This window comes from Gobio gobio (genome assembly GCF_949357685.1).
Source record: "Gobio gobio genome assembly, chromosome: 5".
NCBI lineage: Eukaryota > Metazoa > Chordata > Actinopteri > Cypriniformes > Gobionidae > Gobio > Gobio gobio.
In genome coordinates this window covers 3,285,330-3,305,575 of record NC_137101.1, presented here as the reverse complement: position 1 = coordinate 3,305,575, position 20,246 = coordinate 3,285,330, and the positions used below count along the sequence as shown (strand labels likewise).

General features: G+C 39.1%; 2 protein-coding genes across 3 annotated transcripts in view; one reads left to right on the top strand and one right to left on the bottom strand.

Moving 5' to 3' along the window:
* Window positions 1-9,999, top strand: part of waslb (WASP like actin nucleation promoting factor b) — a 41,560-nt gene extending 31,561 nt beyond the window's left edge. For both annotated transcript variants that reach the window (XM_079817919.1, XM_079817918.1), the window contains 4 exons: window positions 2,519-2,672; window positions 3,981-4,498; window positions 8,746-8,854; window positions 8,938-9,999. In XM_079817919.1, the coding sequence (XP_079674045.1) occupies window positions 2,519-2,672; window positions 3,981-4,498; window positions 8,746-8,854; window positions 8,938-8,999 (843 nt within the window). In that variant the 3' untranslated portion in view covers window positions 9,000-9,999. The remainder of the gene's footprint in view (window positions 1-2,518; window positions 2,673-3,980; window positions 4,499-8,745; window positions 8,855-8,937) is intronic.
* Window positions 9,989-19,538, bottom strand: lmod2b (leiomodin 2 (cardiac) b). The gene is made up of 3 exons (XM_079817917.1): window positions 19,105-19,538; window positions 13,837-15,237; window positions 9,989-11,564 (listed from the first exon to the last, which is right to left on the bottom strand). Exons 1-3 carry the CDS (start codon window positions 19,381-19,383, stop codon window positions 11,538-11,540), a joined length of 1,707 nt encoding a protein of 568 aa, XP_079674043.1. The 5' UTR covers window positions 19,384-19,538; the 3' UTR covers window positions 9,989-11,537.
* Window positions 19,539-20,246: the final 708 nt, after the last annotated feature.

Here is a 20,246-nt window from a genome sequence, read left to right as displayed (position 1 = left end):
GTAATTAACACATGGTTACCGAGTAGATCGTTCTCTGGGATGCGTTTTCATGAACATCGAATGTAAAGAGTTTTATCTCAAAACAGATTAGCTTATAACGCTAGTCTATGGGGCACTGAATAAGTCAAATTAAACCGCTAGTTAATACCACTAACAAGGCTCAAAATAGCCTCACACTAACACAGTAGCATAATGAGGGTCCCTACATGCAAACCCAAGCATTGAGAACTTTGTAAGTGTACAAACAGTTTAATAAGAAGATACTTTATGTAGACAAAAGTTGTCCAATAAGTCGCGTTTCTACCGCAGGAACTTTCCCCTGGAAATTTGGGCTGGTACTCGGTGTGTTTCATACTGATTCATAACGCTTCGAAGCTTCATGAGGCAGTGTTTTGAAATCGTCATCACTATATAAGTCGTTATTTAGGGTTTTTTTGCGCACAAACTATTCTCGTCACTCCATAAAGTTATTGTAGAGCCGCTGTAGTGAGATGGACTTTGTAACGACGTCTTTAGTGTCTTTTAAGGGTCTTGAGAGTGAACCGTGCATTGAGCCAATGGAGGCCTTTCAGAGCCATCAGATTTACACTAAAATATCTTCATTTGTGTCTGAAGATGAACGGAGGTCTGACGGGTGTCCAACGACATGAGGGGAAGTTATTAATGACAGAATTTTCATTTTTGGGTGAACTAACCCTTTAAATGTTTCCCTTACCTAAGAGAACCGTTTAAGAGATTATATGCAACACCCTTTATTTATTCTCTTAGGTAAGAGGAAATCGCCCCTTAAGTCTCATACTTGAGGGAAAAACTTAAGGTGCTTTATGCAACCGGGCACTGACCTCAACCCGATTGAACACCTTTGGGATGAATTAGAGCGGAGACTGAGAGCCAGGCCTTCTCGTCCAACATCCGTGCCTGACCTCACAAACGCGCTTCTAGAAGAAAATTCCAATAAACACACTCCTAAACCTTGTGGAAAGCCTTCCCAGAAGAGCTGAAGCTGTTAGAGCGGTAAAGGGTGGGCGACTCCATATTAAACCCTACGGATTAAGAAATTGGGAAGTTCATGTGCATGTAAAGGCAGGCATCCCAAAACTTTTGGCAATATAGTCTACATGGACTCTTAAAGCTACACTGTGTGATATTTTCCCCCATCTAGTGGTGAAAAGGTATATGACCATCCAGTGAATATTAGTTTCTGTTCCTCTCAATTCCGATTTCGTTTCAACTCCTACGGTGGCCGATTTAGTCCAAGATTAACATGGCTTCCAGTTCGACCTCGTCCACATTCGACACGGTGCCTGTGGGATATTCTGTGCGCAGTGGGATGGTTGGAACTCAACTGGCCTAATTATTCGGCTAGAAAGAACTGCAGCTAATCCAGAGTGAACTTTGATGATAGTAATGTTTATTCAGTCATCCAATTGCAAGGCATAAACAGGTTTGCGTGGATATGTACATAAATGTGGTTTCTGTGAGAGAACAAATAAGGATGGTAAATATACATGATAATGACATGACAGAATATACACAGTTAAGAACTGTATAACTATACTTATAAGTTACATTTGTATGATGTAACCGTAAACCAGAGCTTATTGTACCATATATAGGCGCTAAAGGCAGCTGCATTAAAAGGAGCGGAGCTGCCGCTGCTAACAAGCGGTGTCCGGTTACAAAAGTGTGTGCGCCGCTTTAACGTTAGCACTGCAGTGCGCTCTGTATAACAATTGTTAATATGCCGATCAGACCTGATACATATTTCCATCAACATACATTACAAGCAAATATTTTCTATAAACGAATAAACATTGTTGATAACAAAATAACTGAATGATTATTCAAATAGGTGAGCATTACGCTATTGTATGTTGACACAAAAATACTTCTGAGGTGACATCAACTGAATTACGCGATGACACACTCTGAAACACATCTACAATGACAATAACTATTATTACTCACGGAGTTATTAACGCACAGAAATACCACACAAGGAAAAACAGACTTTTGAGGAATAAACAAGCCAGGAAAACTCCGTATAACTCAGTTACTGGAGCTGCTGAGATGAAAACTCTCTGCACATGCACCAGACAAGTCTGAACAAGTTGACGCGCACATGCGCGAGGCAGAGAATTTTGTACAGTGCCATCGAGTATTAAAACCGGTTAAAACGCGAAAAGCGAAGCTTGAATTTACGGGTATGTCCCTCTTTGGCTAATGTACTTTCAAGATGAAGGGGCAACATGGCGACCACCGTTAGATCCCATTACCTAATGTATTTTCAATGGCATATTATAAACTTACGAGAATACTTTATTACTTGAAAGAAGTAAATATACATTAATGAGCACATATATTTTTGAAAGAACTAAGTGTTTTTAGCTAAGAATAGACTAAAAAAGTTACACAGTGTAGCTTTAATATCTGAAGTGTGACTAACAAATGAGGAGAACAAGTCGAGAAGTATTTAAATTATATTTGATTTGACGGGTCACTCCTTGTCTTCCCTCAGTTGAATAACCTGGACCCGGACCTGAAGAACCTGTTTGACATGTGTGGCATTTCTGAGGCCGAGCTCAAAGACAAAGAGACGTCCAAGGTCATCTACGACTTCATCGAGAAGAAAGGAGGAGTAGAGGCTGTAAAAGATGAACTCCGACGGCAAGGTGAGTCCAAGAGTTTCGGTGTAGCTGCCAGGTGTGTGATATTAGACACCAAAATGATGGGATGTTGTGCTACAATAGAGTAATATCTAAATAATTCATCCTTTAGGACCCCCGAGGTGGGGTACTTTTTTTTTTTTTTTTTTTTTGCTTGATATTTAACACAATGTTTTTTTTTCTGTTTAATAGGAAACCTGTTTAAGGAAACCAGACGATAAAATCATTCATTTCACAAAAATTATTTGACTTTAAAATTTAACCCGTTAACTGTCGCCGATCGCTTTTTTTTGCGTATCATATATTTTAGTAATTATCATAAATTAGGTATCATTAGAACGCTTACGAACTCAAAATTCATCCTGTGAAAACCGTTTTGAAATCAGACGTTGCGTTACCATGGAAACGGTACTTTAAATTCTTCTAGCGGGCTCCTCCCCCTAGTGGGCGGCGTCATGTTTCGTATTACAAAATGTATTTTTACTACTTTATAATCTAAATCTTTTCTAATCTTGACAAAACACATATCGTCGGAAAGGTCTGAGTCTCAAGGGTCCTATATTTGGTGACTGCTTTGTGATATTTGGACAGAAATTTACAGGAAACTGAATAAAAAAAAAACAATTAATGGAATTTGAATGACACCTGGTGGCTATTTTTGGTACAGCGCCTAAACAAAAATCTCATGGGGACTTAAATTTTTGTGCTATTAACTTCAAATTTGGAACACAACTCGGTTAGGCAAATGGCTTTGGTTTAATAGTAATTTTAGAGTAAAACATTTTTTGTAAAATATATATTTTATATAGAATCAATTCAATAATCGTATTATTACCGTATTTTTAATTTACAATAAATTTAAACTTCCATAACTTTTTCATACCTTCATGTTTTGAACTGCTTTCAAATGAGTGTTTTCTTTAAAACGAGACCAAACTTACGTCTAGCATTCTTGAATTACAGCCCTTTAAGTTTGGATAGTGCATTTTCATGACTATTCTCAAAAAGGGGGGTGACATTAAGGGTTTAAAAACCTTTAAAAACACTCTGCCAGAGCGGTCTTTTGTTTTTGTTTTTTTTTTTTAGCCAGGAACATTTTCTTAACGGAATTAGAACGTTAGTTTTAGGTTTGTAGAACGTTATTTTAACGTTCCCATAATGCTCTGTGTTTGCTGGGTTCAGATTCTAAATTCAACCCTAACTCTTAACACCACCTCAATACCAACTTTGCTAGTTTTTTCACATTTAATGCATGTTTCTTTGTTGCTCTCAACTTACTGTTAAGTTAACATTTACCGTAATGTGTTTCTCCAGCACCTCCACCTCCACCATCCAGAGGAGGAATGGCACCTCCTCCACCTCCCCATCTCTCTGGCCCTCCTCCCCCACCCCCCTCCAGAGGCCGAGGAGCGCCACCTCCACCGCCTCCATCCAGAGCGCCCACTGCCGCCCCACCCCCACCTCCACCTTCCCGGCCAGGTATGGGCGCACCACCTCCTCCCCCCAGCAGAGGGCATGGGGCAGCTCCTCCCCCACCTCCACCCCCCCAACCTGCCTCCCTGTCTCCACCGGCCCCTCCACCTCCTCCTCCATCTTCAATGGGTGGGGCTCCACCCCCTCCGCCGCCTCCTCCGGGGCCACCTCCTCCCGCGCCTCCTCCGCTAACGGAAGTAAATTCAGGGGAGCTGCCTGGGGGTAAATCTGCACTCCTGGACCAAATTCGAGAAGGGGCACAGCTGAAGAAGGTGGAACCAAACAGCAAGCCGGCCGTGTCCAGTGGCGGCCGCGGCGCACTCTTAGACCAAATACGACACGGCATTCAACTTAAAAATGTGAGTAGAGCGGCAAAGAACCAATGAGAAAAGGTCCAAATGGTCATCATTTTAGACTTAAAGTCTCCTTGTTGATTTATGAACTGGTTCCATTTTGTCAATTCATAAATGATTTGTATTTTCACACCAAATTACTATATTTAAAAAAAAAATTACGATCAAAGGTTTATTGTACACCAAATTATTTTGGTGGTGTTTTTTTTTTTTGCACCAGTCCACTATCAGAACTGCATGGCATGCTGGTGAATCTGTTGAATGAATGATTCAGTGACTCACTCAAGACAGTCAAATGCTTCGTTCCTTAATTAATCAACTTTTTGAACAAATCGGCTGAGTTAATGATTCAATGACTCACTCATTAAGTCAGTCAAATGCTTTGTTCCTGAATTAACTGACTTATTGAGCAAATCTGTTGATGAATGATTCAATGACTCCCTCATTAAGACAGTCAAATGCTTCGTTCCTGGATGAACTGACTTTTTGAACGAATCTGTTGAATGAATGATTTAGTGACTCACTCATTAAGACAGTCAAATGCTTCGTTCCTGAATGAATCAACTTTTTGAACAAATCGGCTGAGTTAATGATTCAATGACTCACTCATTAAGACAGTCAAATGCTTCGTTCCTGAATGAATCAACTTTTTGAACAAATCGGCTGAGTTAATGATTCAATGACTCACTCATTAAGGTAGTCAAATGCTTCGTTCCTGAATTAATCGACTTTTTGAACTAATCGGCTGAATGAATGATTCAGTGACTCATTAAAGCAGTCAAATGCTTCGTTCCTGAATGAATCGACTTTTTTAACAAATCAGCTGAATGAATGATTCAATGACTCACTCATTAAGGCAGTCAAATGCTTCGTTCCTGAATGAATCGACTTTTTGAACAAATCGGCTGAGTTAATGATTCAATAACTCACTCATTAAGACAGTCAAATGCTTCGTTCCTGAATAAATCAACTTTTTTAACAAATTAGCTGAATGAATGATTCAATGACTCACTCATTAAGGCAGTCAAATGCTTCGTACCTGAATGAATCGACTTTTTGAACGAATCAACTGAATGAATGATTCAGTGACTCACTCATTAAGGCAGTCAAATGCTTCGTTCCTGAATTAACCGACTTTTTGAACGAATCAACTGAATGAATGATTCAGTGACTCACTCATTAAGACAGTCAAATGCTTCGTTCCTGAATGAACTGACTTTTTGAACGAATCGGTTGAATGAATGATTAAATTACTTGCTCATTATGACAGCCAAATGCTTCGTTCCTGAATGAACCGACGTTTTGAACAAATCGGTTGAATGAATGATTCAATGACTCACTCATTAAGACAGTCAAATGCTTCGTTCCTGAATGAATCAACTTTTCAATGACTCTTATTATATGACTCTTATATGACTCTGATTAATAGGGCTGGGCAATTTTATCGATTCTGCGATATAAATCGATATTTTTTCTCCCAAGAAAGTATCGATTTTTAAGCCACGAGTATCGATACATAAGTCCCATTCAAATCCCCGTGTTTACCCTCATTTGCGTTGCAGGAAGAGCGATTTGGTCAGCCAGCCGCTAGTACCGCTGTAGAGCAAGTTACCCGCACTACTAACTTTACACAGACGCCGACGTCTAGCTCTTCTTGTTTACGGAGTCAGAGCGAAGAGATTAAAAAAAATGGCGGCGAATATAAATCCAACGCCTTCATGCTTAAAAGCAGATGTGTGGGAGCACTTTGGGTTTAAAAAGAAGAAGGAAAGCGACGACTTAGACTCAGGGGTCAACAACAGGAGTCGCCCGCGGGTCTGTTCTAAAAATAGCTCACCATAGCAGCTGCGTTCAGTCACTTCCGTGTTCATTTAAGCGCAGGGCTCCAGACTGAAGCCGAATATATACTAGTGTCTGTAAATAATACTATTTAAATATTACTCCTGCATGTGCTGCGTCTGTGTGGATGACGAGCGCCGCGCGCGCACTCGCTCTTGTAGTCTCTGCCGACATGAAGGCATAAACCGTCACTTCATGAGAATTTACCGTTTCATTTGAGAAAACTGGCTGCGTCTCATTCTGCTCCTGGTTCAGTAGTCAGGGCACTGATCAGGACATGAGTCAATGGGCTGATCCCTGACTGAACTAGGGAGCTGAATGAGAATGAGACGCGCACCCACTGTCATATCATGAACACACACACTGGTAATCACGGCAACCCGTCAAAATAAAAGTGAAGACATTGACTACAGATTGTAGCCTACAGTACATTTAGCTACGTCTCTATGTAATAATAATACGTCTCTACTAATAATAATAATTATGAAATAAATAATACTAATTATATAATTATTAATGGTTGCTTATTTTTCACTTGATCTTTCATTTATAAACAATGTTTACTTTTAAACAGCATACAGCCTTTACATGTTTATGTATTATTGACTTATGATTATCATCATATATAATAAAAAATTTATGTAAAAAAAAAAAATAGTGGTATTGTACCGACTACTGGAACTACTACTATACTCTTTCAGGTGTAAAACAGTTTGGATGGTTGTTAATATGAGAATTATGATGCATTATTTAAGAGTTTTAAGTATTATATAACATGAGTAGCTCTCTTTGACTTTCTTTTTTAAAAAGTAGCTCTCAAATGAAAAAAGGTTGGAGACCCTTGACTTAGACAAAGCATCGCGGTTGGTTTGCAAGCTGTGTGACACAAACGTGAAATACTCTGGAAATACTACCAAATGTCAGTGTCAAGCTAAAAAAGCTGTCAAAGAAACTGTTCAGAACAGGCCACTTGCTGCAATTTTTAAAACTCCGTTATTAATTGCAATACTGAACTTTATTTACTTTTCAAAGGCTTGTAAGCTACAGTTTGCACTGTTTCAATAAATGGAACTAATTTTCTCAACACATCTTTGATTCATTTTGTCCAGCATTTGCAAGCTGTAGATTCTCTGTCCCGTCAGAGACATATATTGTGTAATTGATGATTTTAGTTTTCAGTTCAGTTAATTCAATCCAAGTAAATGAAACACTCACAAGATGTCACCAAATTCACTCTGTCCCCTTTAAATCTTTCAGAAAATGATGTAAGTGTATCGAATTATATCGTATCGAATCGTATCGTTGGCTGAATATCGTGATATATATCGTATCGTGAGCTGAATATCGAGTATCGTATCGTATCGTGAGATTAGTGTATCGCTACAGCCCTACTCATTAAGGCAGTCAAATGCTTAGTTTCTGAATGAACCAACTTTTTGAACGAATCGGCTGAATGAATAGTTCAACGACTCACTCATTAAGACAGTCAAATGCTTTGTTCCTGAATGAATCAACTTTTTGAACAAATCGGCTGAGTTAATGATTCAATGACTCACTCATTAAGGCAGTCAAATGCTTCGTTCCTGAATGAATCGACTTTTTGAACAAATCGGCTGAGTTAATGATTCAATGACCCACTCATTAAAACAGTCAAATGCTTCATTCCTGAATGAACCGGCTTTTTGAACAAATCGGCTGAATGAATGATTCAATGACTCACTCATTAAAACAGTCAAATGCTTTGTTCCTGAATTAATCAACTTTTTGAATGAATAGTTCAATGACTCACTCATTAAGACAGTCAAATGCTTCGTTCCTGAATGAACTGACTTTTTGAACGAATCGGTTAAATGAATGATTCAATTACTTGCTCATTATGACAGCCAAATCCTTTGTTCCTGAATGAACCGGCATTTTGAACAAATCGGTTGAATGAATGATTCAATGACTCACTCATTAAGACAGTCAAATTCTTCGTTCCTGAATGAATCAACTTTTCAATCACTCACTCATTAAGGCAGTCAAATGCTTAGTTTCTGAATTAACCGACTTTTTGAACGAATCAGTTGAATGAATGATTCAATGACTCACTCATTAAAACAGTCAAATGCTTCATTCCTGAATGACTCGACTTTTTGAACGAAATGGCTGAATTAATGATTCAGTGACTCACTCATTAAGGCAGTCAAATGCTTAGTTCCTGAATGAACTGACTTTTTGAACAAATGAGTTGAATGAATGATTCAGTGACTCACTCATTAAAACAGTCAAATGCTTCGTTCCTGAATGAACCGACTTTTTGAACGAATCGGCTGAATGAATGATTCAGTGACTCACTCATTAAGACTCACTCATATCAGGACTGCATGACATTCTGGTTGAACAAAAACATTCTGATCATGTGACCTTCTCAGGTACCGGACTCTAATGATTCGGCTTCGCCCACTGCCGCCCCCTCAGCTGGGATCGTGGGGGCGCTGATGGAGGTCATGCAGAAGAGGAGCAAAGCAATCCACTCTTCAGGTGTGTGTGGTGACGTTTTATGACCATTACAATCGGCATTGTCCTACACTAGAAAACTTAACGTGCTCTCTGTGGGTTTGCAGATGAAGACGAGGACGATGATGACGAAGAAGATTTCGAGGACGACGACGAGTGGGAAGACTGATGACCAGGGCTGCCCGAAAAACAAATAAGACACTACATCGCTCTTGTCTTTCTGAATATTATCAAATTGTAATGTAAATGGAGGACCGATTTGCTGTAAATTTTTCTTTTTGTTGCCTTTATGCTTTTTTTTTTTTTTTTTTTTATCTGTGCAATACCTCATTTAATCTGTAAAGGTTTGTCATGTATCTCCTGTAAAGTTTTTACCCCCCTCCTGGATCAGCGTGCAATTTTACATCAAGTTTCTTGATTTGTAGAGTTGAATGTTTTTGGGGTCTTTTGTTTTGTTTTGGGGTTTTTTTTTTTCTTCATCATTGGTCGAAGGGACGTCGACTCTAGGGAACAAGATGAGCGAGACTTTAATGTTGATATTGTGAAGCGAGAACACTATTTTCATACTTTACCTTTTCTTATTCAGAACGTAGTTTAGCACTATTATTTTCTTAACTACAACAAAAAAAGCATATTTAGCCCCATTTGCTAATTTGTAAATTTGCTCAGAGTTTGAGTCGGTTTATATTTTTGCACGATGACGTTAATTGTGGGGGTACAGCGCAATACGACGGTTATGTTTACACTTCGTGTGCTATAGCTACTATGTCAGGACTCTCCTTAACATTAGATGTGAGAAACACTACAGCTATTATAACAGCATTTTACTGGCATTACAACAAATCTCACAGGCATGCGTTTAGTTTTTCGTTTTTCCTGACGGAGACGGTTCATGTTGGAATTTAATGTGTGCCATTTTAAAAAAAACTAAGAAATCGAACACAACGTAAACGGACGGTTCTCAAAGTTTCACTACTAACTCACTGTGAGGCTGTACTAACTCCGAGAGAGGCTCGTATCGTATAGTTGAACAGCAGTTAAAATATCTTTTCCAGTTTTTATCCTTCGTTGAACCAGGGTTGCTTTGCATCGAGACTTGAAACCTTTGAAATGAGGTTGAAAAAGGATTATTAAAATTGTACACTCAAATAAATGTTAATATTTACATAACCTTTGTGTGTTTTGGTGTTTTTTATTCATTTCACTTATATATATATCTGTATATTTCCTTCCTGTTTGACAGGCCACAGGTAAATATGACGTTTATTATAATGTGAGGATTGTTTTAAGTTCACTTAATTTAAAAAATATATATTTTTAAAAGCCAAATGTTGAAATTGATAGAGTTTTCAGTTATTATAAGCTACTGTAATGTTGAATGTCTCTCATTAATGTTAAATAAATCCGTTTCATAAAGACATCAGTATCAGTGAGACTGGCCTTCGTTCATAAAAAGATGCCATTACAACAAATATTTAAAATATATGCAGTTCGTAAAAATACGCGTCTTGCGGAAGAACATTGCAGCCGGAGCTACTTCTCTCTGTTTATGTCTATGGCGAGTCACGCAGGGGACTGCTCCTCCGCAGCCTGAAATAGTCCCAATATAAACACTTATAAGTGTACCATAAGGGTAAGACAAAAACCCTTTAAGTTGGTTATTACAATATGTTTGATGACAGAAACAATCTGCGATTTAAGCAGTTAATTTTTGATCAATTGACAGCACTAGTAGGCTAACTTAAAAACAAATAGTACGTTAGCCAAATTGGCCGGTGAGTGAAAAAGTTCACTTCAAACCCTGTTTATATGCGATTAAAATCCTAAATTTAATCTGTTTATCATATAAAGCGATAAAGTCTCATCAGAAAATGTGGACTAAACCGCTCAATTCATATGAATTCGTTTAATAATCTCTCTATTAACTTTTTGAAGCGTCAAGTGGTAGTTCTGTCAATGGAGGGGCAGAAATCTCTCAGATTTCATCAAAAAGGTCTTCATTTGTGTTCTGAAGATGAGGGAAAGTCTTACGGGTTTGTAATTATTGACATAATTTTAATTTTTGGTTGAACTATCGCTTTTAAACGATTCCTCTGTGGGAGAGTTTGTCTTTTAGATTCGTTCCTTCCTCCGCTGCTGCTAAAAACATTTCTCTGTTCTCGGTGAACAGCTGCAGAGTGGATTTAGTCTCGGGGAACTCTTCCAAAATACACAAACATACAGGATCCGGATTAAGAGACTGATATTCATACAACTAATACTCTCCAGCAAAGTCATGTCGGCCCTGCGTTTGCTTATGGGAGGCTAATCTTCTGACCATTGCACCTGTTTTGGTAAATTCTACTTAGCAACACACACATCATTTTAATCGATTATTGAATTGATGATTTTTAATCCTTTAAACCAAGTCAAATATTTACATTTATACAGACATGAATCATGTTAAAAATCATTAACAAGGCAAAGTAGATTCATTTACAGTCACAACAACAGCACAAACACTATGACTAATTGTAAAAAATGAATACAGTGCAAATATCCAGGTCATTCTCAATACCTGTTATTTTAAACATGCCCCTGTTGTGGTCAAGAATGCAGAATTTGTCACATTTTAAACATTTTAATGCAATTGTTCTGACAGTCGGTGTGATGCTGAGAAAAGCACACAGTGTCTGTATTCGCAGATGATGCTTTCCTGCAGGCCTGGTTACCGAAGATGCTGAGGAACCTCCACCTGCGAAGAATTAAAAGGTCAGATCCCTCCATTTTTCCTAGTTTAACTACATTTGTTCACAGCACAGTTAAATGTACCATGACCTTATTTATATATGCAACCAACCAATAATAAAACCAAGACAAGTAGTCTATTTTTGTTTGCTTGTATAATATTATAACCGTCGACTTAAACCGTTTTCATTTTCCACAGCACCAAGGCATCTGCCTTATCGAGACGGGCAAAATGGTTTCTATTCATAGCAGCATCAAGTGTGGGGTCAGGAGGCCTTATCAGAGGATAACGCTGAATTTTCCACTGCCGCATGATGAACAGAAGCTACGGTTGAGTTTTGAGAATTTCACCACATCTGTTCTACTTTCATGGTCAGGGCTGTAACCAACATAAGTCGCTTCAAATCATTAGAAATGGCCAAATTGTCCCCCCAATATTTAATATTCTTGATGTTGCTCTTCTGCACTCCATTACTCACTGATCTATTTTTGTTAGGATGAAAAAACATTTTAACGTAAGTTAAATTTTTAGGCTTGTCTGCCTCAGCGCTCGCCAAATCAAATCAAAGAAGGCGGGGCTTAAATGTTCACTGACGATGAGTATGAATTCCAACGCGACACTTTAGTTTTAAAACAGCGAAAACGTGTGTGAACAGCGGCCTAACAGCACTCATCAATGTCTAAATGATTGAGATGGCCAATCAAATCAAAGAAGGCGGGGTTTAAATGTTCACTGACGATGAGTACGAATTCCAGCGCGACTTTCGTTTTTGAACAGCAAAAAAGTGTAAGAACAGCGGCCTAACAGCACTTATCAATGTCTAAAAGATTGAGATGGCCAATCAAATCAAAGAAGGCGGGGCTTAAATGTTCACTGACGATGAGTACGAATTCCAACGGAACGCTTTCATTTTTGAACAGCGAAAAAGTGTGTGAACAGCGCCCTAACAGCACTCATCAATGTCTAAATGATTGAGATGGCCAATCAAATCAAAGAAGGCGGGGCTTAAATGTTCACTGACGATGAGAACGCTTCAGTTTTTGAACAGCGAAAAAGTGTGTGATAAGTTGTAAGTAGCTAAACATAATATTTTACGATAGAAATGTTGACAGTATTATCCAGTTATGATGCAGAGTTAGATGCAAACTACTCAGCTTTTTTTTTGTTGAAATTTGCCTTTTTGATTTGAAAATAATTTAGTCTAAATGATTTGTGTACAAGCAACGTGTTTTGGACGCATTAGACATACGAATGAGAATGAATTTGCATATTTTATAATAAAAAATAACATCGGTAACACTTTATTTTACAGTGTCCGTTACATATGTTACATGTACTTACATAGTAATAACAGTAAATGATGCATAAATAAATGCAACTAACCCTCAACCAAACCCTAATCCTACCCTAATCCTATAGTAAGTACATGTAGTTAGTTTATATTACTCAGTACTTAAATATATAATTACACTGTAACAATGACTCCTTAAAATAAAGTGTAACTTCTTTTACCATTCTTATATATTTCCCTTATCCCATTTAATTAATTAAGGTAACTCTTTATTTTAAGGTGACTTAGTTGCACATTACTACTTGTACTTACTCTAGTAATAACAGTAAATTATGCATAATTATAAGTAACAAACCCTAACCGCAACTCTACACCCTTAAAAATAAAGGTGCCAGGAAGAACCAAAAAGGGGTTTTAGATGCCATAGAAGAACCATTTTTGGTTCCCTGAAGAACCATTTTGTGAAAGGTTCTTTAAAGAACCATTTTATAGTCTAAAGAACCTTACTGCACCACAAGGAACCTTTTGTGCAATGGACAGGTTATTTGGATATTAAAGGTTCTTCATGGAACCATACACCCCGCCACAGAACCATTTAAGAACCTTTATTTTTAAGAGTGTATAGTAAGTACATAGTTAATTAATATTACTCAGTACTTGAGTAAGTTCAATGTAATGTGTCACTTTAAAGTAAAGTGTAACCTTATTTATTATCCTTTAAATAAATAAAAAAAACACCCTTTGGTCCCCCCCAATGTTAATATAACCCACGGTCACGATAACCATAGTCTTTAAAGAATGCCTCTAATATAGATTGGATTGTGACACGTCACCTGTTATAAGCAGGTGTGGCAACAATGCAAGGTATGCTCACACTTTCTTAAACAAGACCTTTGTATTTGGAAAAACTGCCTGTGTGGAGTTTCACAAATCAGTCATTTGAGGTCTAATTTTCAGAAAGCTCACTAGGTTTTGGGAGATACTCACCCTTCTGAGATTTTTGATGCTACTGCCTCTGATGGCGTCCATGAGTTGGTCATGAGAGCAGCGTTGAGGCGTGGATGGTCTGGAGTTCTCTCTGTCATTGATGGGTCTCAGAGCATTCTTCAGTTCCTTTAATATGCTGTTAGTCTCTGTTTGCTTCGCTGCCCCCTTTTTGCCCTTCTTGGACCTGGATTTGGTGGACCCATGCTGCTGTTTCTTGGAGGTCCCCTCTTGCCGTTTGATGACCTCTGCGATCATTCTGGAGGGAGACTTTGTTTCTTTGGGTGGGGGAGGTGGTGGTGGTGGTGGTGGAGGAGGTGGTGGTGGAGGAGAAGGAGCAGGGGTGGCGTTCTTCTTTGCCATGTCAATGCGTGGTAGCTTCGGAGATGACCATGGTGAACTCCGAGGTGAGCCGTACGGAGAAGAGTTGGTCGTGCTCTTCTGAAGGGCGACCGTTCTTGGGTTTGTCGGAGTCGCTGCACCTCCTTGACGCATCTCCTGCATTCTCTTCTGTCTTTGGAGGTCTTGGTTGCGGGTGAGAATGGTCGTCATGCTTATACGAGGGCCTGGAAGGTCGAACTGGTACCCCAGCTTTAACACTGTGGTGTTCTCCCTCAGTAACTTTACGATCTCCATTTCCACCTGACCTCCACAAATGTGCCGTTGGTTGTGAAATCGCATTTCCGTAAGAGTTCTGTTTCGGGTGAGGGCTTGCACCAGAGCCAGGATACCCCTCCCTGTAATAAAGTTGGACTCGATGTTGAGGTTTGTGATGTTGCTGTTTTCCCTCAGCATCTTGGCAATGGCGAAAGCCACCTGGTCATCCGCATGTGTGTTGGCAAGACTAAAGAAGCGTACGTGTGTGTTAGAGCGCAAGGCCTCTGCAAATCGGATAAGAGTGTCTTGGGAGATATTGTCAATGTTGTTGAGGTTGACTTCAATGGTATCTGGGTCATGGTTGAGGATCTTTTCCAGAACCTCGTCCACCACAGTGGGGTTTCCTGACAGGCGACTGGGCTCCTGAACTTGGACCTTTGGTTCGCCCATTAGTGGGGAGTGTCGTCTTTCAGGCTCTGGCATTGTGCGATTGGACTGACCATTGGAAGACCAACTCTGTTGAGGTTGAGTAGTACAATCGAGTGCCATTTTGTCTTCATTTTCTTCTTCCTCCTTTTCTTCTTCTTCCACCTCCTCCTCCTCTTCTTCTTCCTCCTCCTCCTCCTCCTCTTCTTCTGTCACTGGTTCACTCTCCTCTTCTTCTGGTTCCTCTTCTTGGTCTTCTTCAACGGCCCGATATTTCTGTGCGTCTTTCTCATTTTCTTCAGCCTCGTCTTTTTCATCCCCAGATTCTTCAGTGTCGCTCTCAGTTGTGCATTCCTCCTCTTCTCTGCCGTCTTCGTCTTTCTGGAATTGATAAAGTCATTGTTAGAAAAGCATTGGTGCCATTGGTCCTGGTGGTATTATGAGATATAGAGTCCCAGACCCATAGTGTCCCTTCACCAGGGCCTAAAAGTAACGTAAAAATTACGGCATTTGCGAGTATGTGAAACGGTATCAATCGCCAGTTTGCTGGTAATATTTGTATGAATTCTAACAATGCAATGTTGTGAGAACATGAACAAACATGAACGACACTCGGGACAGTTAACAGGCCAGCATCGTCGTGAAAGTATTGCCTATTTAAATATTCAAGCGCAAGAAGAAGCGAAAGAGAACTCAATTCGTTACTCACACGCTGTGTGGAAAGTTTGAACATCCGAAGCGCACGCACAGAAAGATAGCGAGTGAATACTGAAATGATCTCTCTTTCATGTCTTCTTGCGCTTGAACGGACATGTTCGCACAAAATTATGTACAAAAATGCCCGTCTCGGCAAGTATCGAAGTAAACACAGGCTGTGTCCGAAATCTCCCCCCCCCCCCCCTATATCCTTAAACAGGGCACTATTTGAGGGGACAGTCATTTAGTGGTGTCCGAAACCATAGTGGACGTTATTGAGTGCACTCATTCAATCCCACAATGCACCTCAATAACGAGTGTACAACTCAACAGCTAGAGAATACCCATAATGCACTGTGAGATTTGCGAGCTGAATGAATTCCCGCGTCTCGCCAGAAGTTGGCGCCCGCAGCTGAATCAATCATCCATCCATTAATTTCCCAAACCACGCTGGTCCAGCATAATAACATACATCCCAAAGGGTATACATCACTTTTTTATTGGTTATTAAATCGTTTAATTACGGTTTATACATGCTAGTGTTCTAGATAAATATTGTCATTACTACTGGAGCTGGCAGTTTGCTACATTTCAAATAATTATTAAACGGCAAGGACAAACTATGCAAAAGCAGCAGGCCTTCCTGTGCACTCAGTGTCCGAATTCACTCAATCGTTTTTATTCACTCACTCAAGTGGGCTATATTAGTGGAGTAATGTAGGGAATAGGGGCGATTTCGAGCACAGCAACAGTCTTAAGTGAATGAAGTCGAGAAAAGTGTTGGGCATGTTACTTTAAAAAAGTAATTAGTTATAGTTACTAGTTACTTCTTACAAATAGTAACTGAGTTAGTAACTGAGTTACATCTTTATAAAAGTAACTAATTACCAGGGAAAGTAATTACTGCGTTACTTTTTTTTTTTCAAATATGTCAAATAACTTGGATGCCCCGAATATTAAATATGTTAAATGAATGAATTGGACACTAAATAGAATAAATTATTATTATAAAACACTGTACATTAATGTACACTTTTGTAATGTTGCTGTGGGACAATGTGAGAGACACCTATCCAATACAATACATTATTGTAAATATTATCAGTAGACCTACTATAGTGTAAATATTATCAGTAGACCTACTATAGAGTAAATATCGTGTAAATATTATCAGTACTATACTACTTCTTTGGTAGTGGAGCTCACGTTATCACCTGGGTTTTAAGCCACTAATTTTGTGGCAGCATGTGATGTGAGGCGCTTCATTAGATTAGAATTACTTGCCACCGACATGGAGAGACTCTTTCTTCCTGGGCATGAGTTGCACATCACATAAACATTCTTACCTTTCACCTCAACGAGGGAAAAGTAGCGCTTATACTTCCAGTTTGCGAAAGCTACCTTTGAAGACGTTGGACTTGCCATCGCTCTGACTCCTCCTGGTCGTTGGTGTGTGTGACTGTGCATATGCATGCATGTGTGTGTCATAGGCAGTGTTGGGGAAAGTTACTTTGAAAAGTAATGCATTACAATATTGCGTTACTCCCTTAAAAAGTAACTAATTGAGTTACTTAGTTACTTTGTAAGAAAAGTAATGTTACATTACTTTTGCGTTACTTTTTCTCACCTGGGCTGGGCTTGTTTTTTTGTTTTGTTTTTTAATAGCAAAAAAAGTTCTATTTTTGTGCAAATGTAAAGACCTCTTCATACCAGAATTGAGATAATAAGCCTCAGGCTGAGGTAAAGATGTGCTGCTATTCTGGATAATGGAAGAATAGGACGCAGGAGAAAAACGTTTTACCAAAAAAAACAAAAAATCCAGTAATATTTATCATCGAAGGTCAGTTGCAAGACATTGGTCAATAAAGGTAGATTAAATGCATACAAATATTTGTTTTATTTAACATTTATATATTTGAGGTTTGCATAGTATTCTGATTTTGCATTTGACTGATTTTATTCATTTTGAGGAGTACTGAATCTTTATTGTGCAAATGAGATGAACAAATGCTCACATTTAGTCTAGAACTACAATAACACATTTACACACAACGCCTCTACACTTACTCTCAAATTTTCTCAACATGGGGGCAGGAGAGCTGTCAGTCAAATAAATGTGAAAATGTAACTTGAGTTTTTGAATTGTATTTGAATTTGAAAAGTAATGCGTTACTTTACTAGTTACTTGAAAAAGTAATATTATTACGTAACTCAAGTTACTTGTAATGCGTTACCCCCAACACTGGTCATAGGTGTGTGTATGAACTCAACCTATCAACCTCAACCTTGTCTCCCACCCACTTATCATCATCAGTTATGTGTACCACAAACACGCATGGCATGCACGCACACACACACACACACACCAACCAGAGAAAAAAACGTTACAGGTCCGACTGACAGAGAGCCTGATCAGATGAAAACCGCTTCAGTGAGCTTAATTATAGTAACGGCGCATTTTATTCTCAGTATCGCTAACGGCGTCGTAAGGGAGAAACAGTAACTCTTTGATTACTCATTACTGAAAAAAATAATTCCGTTAGTAACGCTGTTTATCTAAAACGTTGTTATTCCCATCACTGGTCGAGAAAGATAACACATGTGTATCAGTATCAGTGTATTGGATCCGTGCATTCGCTCTTAAAGTGACAGCAGCCTAATATTTCTACTGCTGTCTGTTTTTAATGTAAATCAAACAAAAAAGGACAAAGAAAAAATAATTCTCTGCTCTTGACTGAATAACTTTTGAAACTTTAATAAGGATTGATCTGTTTATATTATACTGTGAAAACTATCCAGTGTTTTACATTTGATTACTTTATTCAATGGCTCTACCTGAAAACTACTGTTACTCGTCTTTAATAGTGTTTTAAAGTTATATTAGTTCGGCTAGTAGTTTTAGCAGTGGCATCGAAATTGGAATAGAGAATTGCAAAAAAAATGGTACTGTCCCTTTTGAGTGTCATGGCAAAGCATGCTGGGAAATAGATATCCCAGCCCAGTTTCAGTTAAAGTTAGTCTAAATTTAAAGAAACAAGTTCATAAAACTCAAAACAATGAAACAGTTCAGATTACTTAAAATGTGTCAGTTTTGAGAACTCAAAAGAAGAAAAAAAATCTAAATACTCATAAAAGTTAATTTGATTGAACTCATTTGTGAGTTGGCTCTACTCAAACCAAATCATTATTTTGAGCGTTAGGGTTTAAAAAGTTAATTTTAGGCCCTGCCCTTCACCTTTCAAATCATTCCTTTCTCCGATGTACATTATTTGGATATTTACCAAATGTTAGCCAAATGGTGACTGCTATTCAACAATTCAGATCTAAACCCTTAAATATAGCATCCTTAAGTTTGAACCCAACACACAAATTAGGGATACAAGGGTTAGGCTTGCCACTTTGTACACTATTTCCCCCTAAAGGTCAAGGGTTAGGGTTCTAGTACTACCATAATACAGTACATATTACTTCTCTAAGGTACTTAAATGTAGGGATAAATAAGGTACAAATGTGTTGTACCCCCGGTTAGTGTAGATGTTGTGGATCACTGACCTGTCTAGGGCTTGTGGAGCCGATCCTCTCCTCCTCCAACAGTTTTTGTGTCTCATTTTCCCAGTATTTCATCAACGCTTCCCTGCTGAATGTTCCAGTGGGAGTCTTAGCCGTCTGATCTCTCTGTCGCAGTCCGATGGGAAGATTGTCGTCTGGGTCGATATCAGCCAACTCCTTCTCCAGCTCCTGGAGTTCCTCAGCGGTCAACGAGGCCAAAAGCTCGTCTTCATCCAAATCCTCGTACTTACTCAGTTCCCGTCGGTAGCCAAATGTACTCATGGCCTTTTTGGTAGTGTGCTCGAAGTCTGAAAGTCCTGGTTTTGTCTCAGTATTGGGACATGAGATCCTTCGAGTGGTCTGGGATGTTGTGAGAGTGATCTGCTGTGGTGGGCAGCTGGAGGGGTCTTAAGAGCAGGATCAGAGCGACGCGGTACAAAGCCCCAGCCCATGATGTCGTTGCTTTTTTGGGAGTCAGGAGTCAATCAGACAGAGCTGCAAAAAGCATGTGAGCTCACAACATGGCCACAGCGAGGCCTGTCGGTAAATGCTGACTGCATTGTTCATGTCCAAAATAAGCAGATAGACTGAGACTGAGGAGATGGCTTAGAGAGAAAGGGTAATGTCCTTATAATAGCAAGCCGTTTTTACCAACATGCTTGAATTTGAAACACTTTGAAGGCACAGTATGTAATTTTTCGACACTAGAGGTCGCTCATTCAAAACAAAGGATTTCGCGTAGCGTTTATTCTGCCGCAAACGAGTGCTTTAATTCTTCTGTTTATGTGTGTGTGTGGTCATATTACACACACACACACACACACACATTTTATCATATCACATACATTTGAGTGTGTTAAAGTGATGTTATAATGCGATTCTGTGCGTTGGCTCAGCGCTACTATGAGACACTTGTTCACGCTGCGGTGAGCGAGATCATATTAGGCGGTAAAACATGGCACTGTGCGGTAAATCATGAAAACGAGAATTGAGACAGTTGCTCACCCGTCTAATAAAAACAAGCGGCACCTCCCCCAGTTTCTCTTGAAGCCGATACGGAAGTGACTTAAACTGCAGTTCATGGACTGGCCACTAGAGACAGACTCCAGAAGGAGCAGAATCTCATTGAGCTCATGTTAAAATGC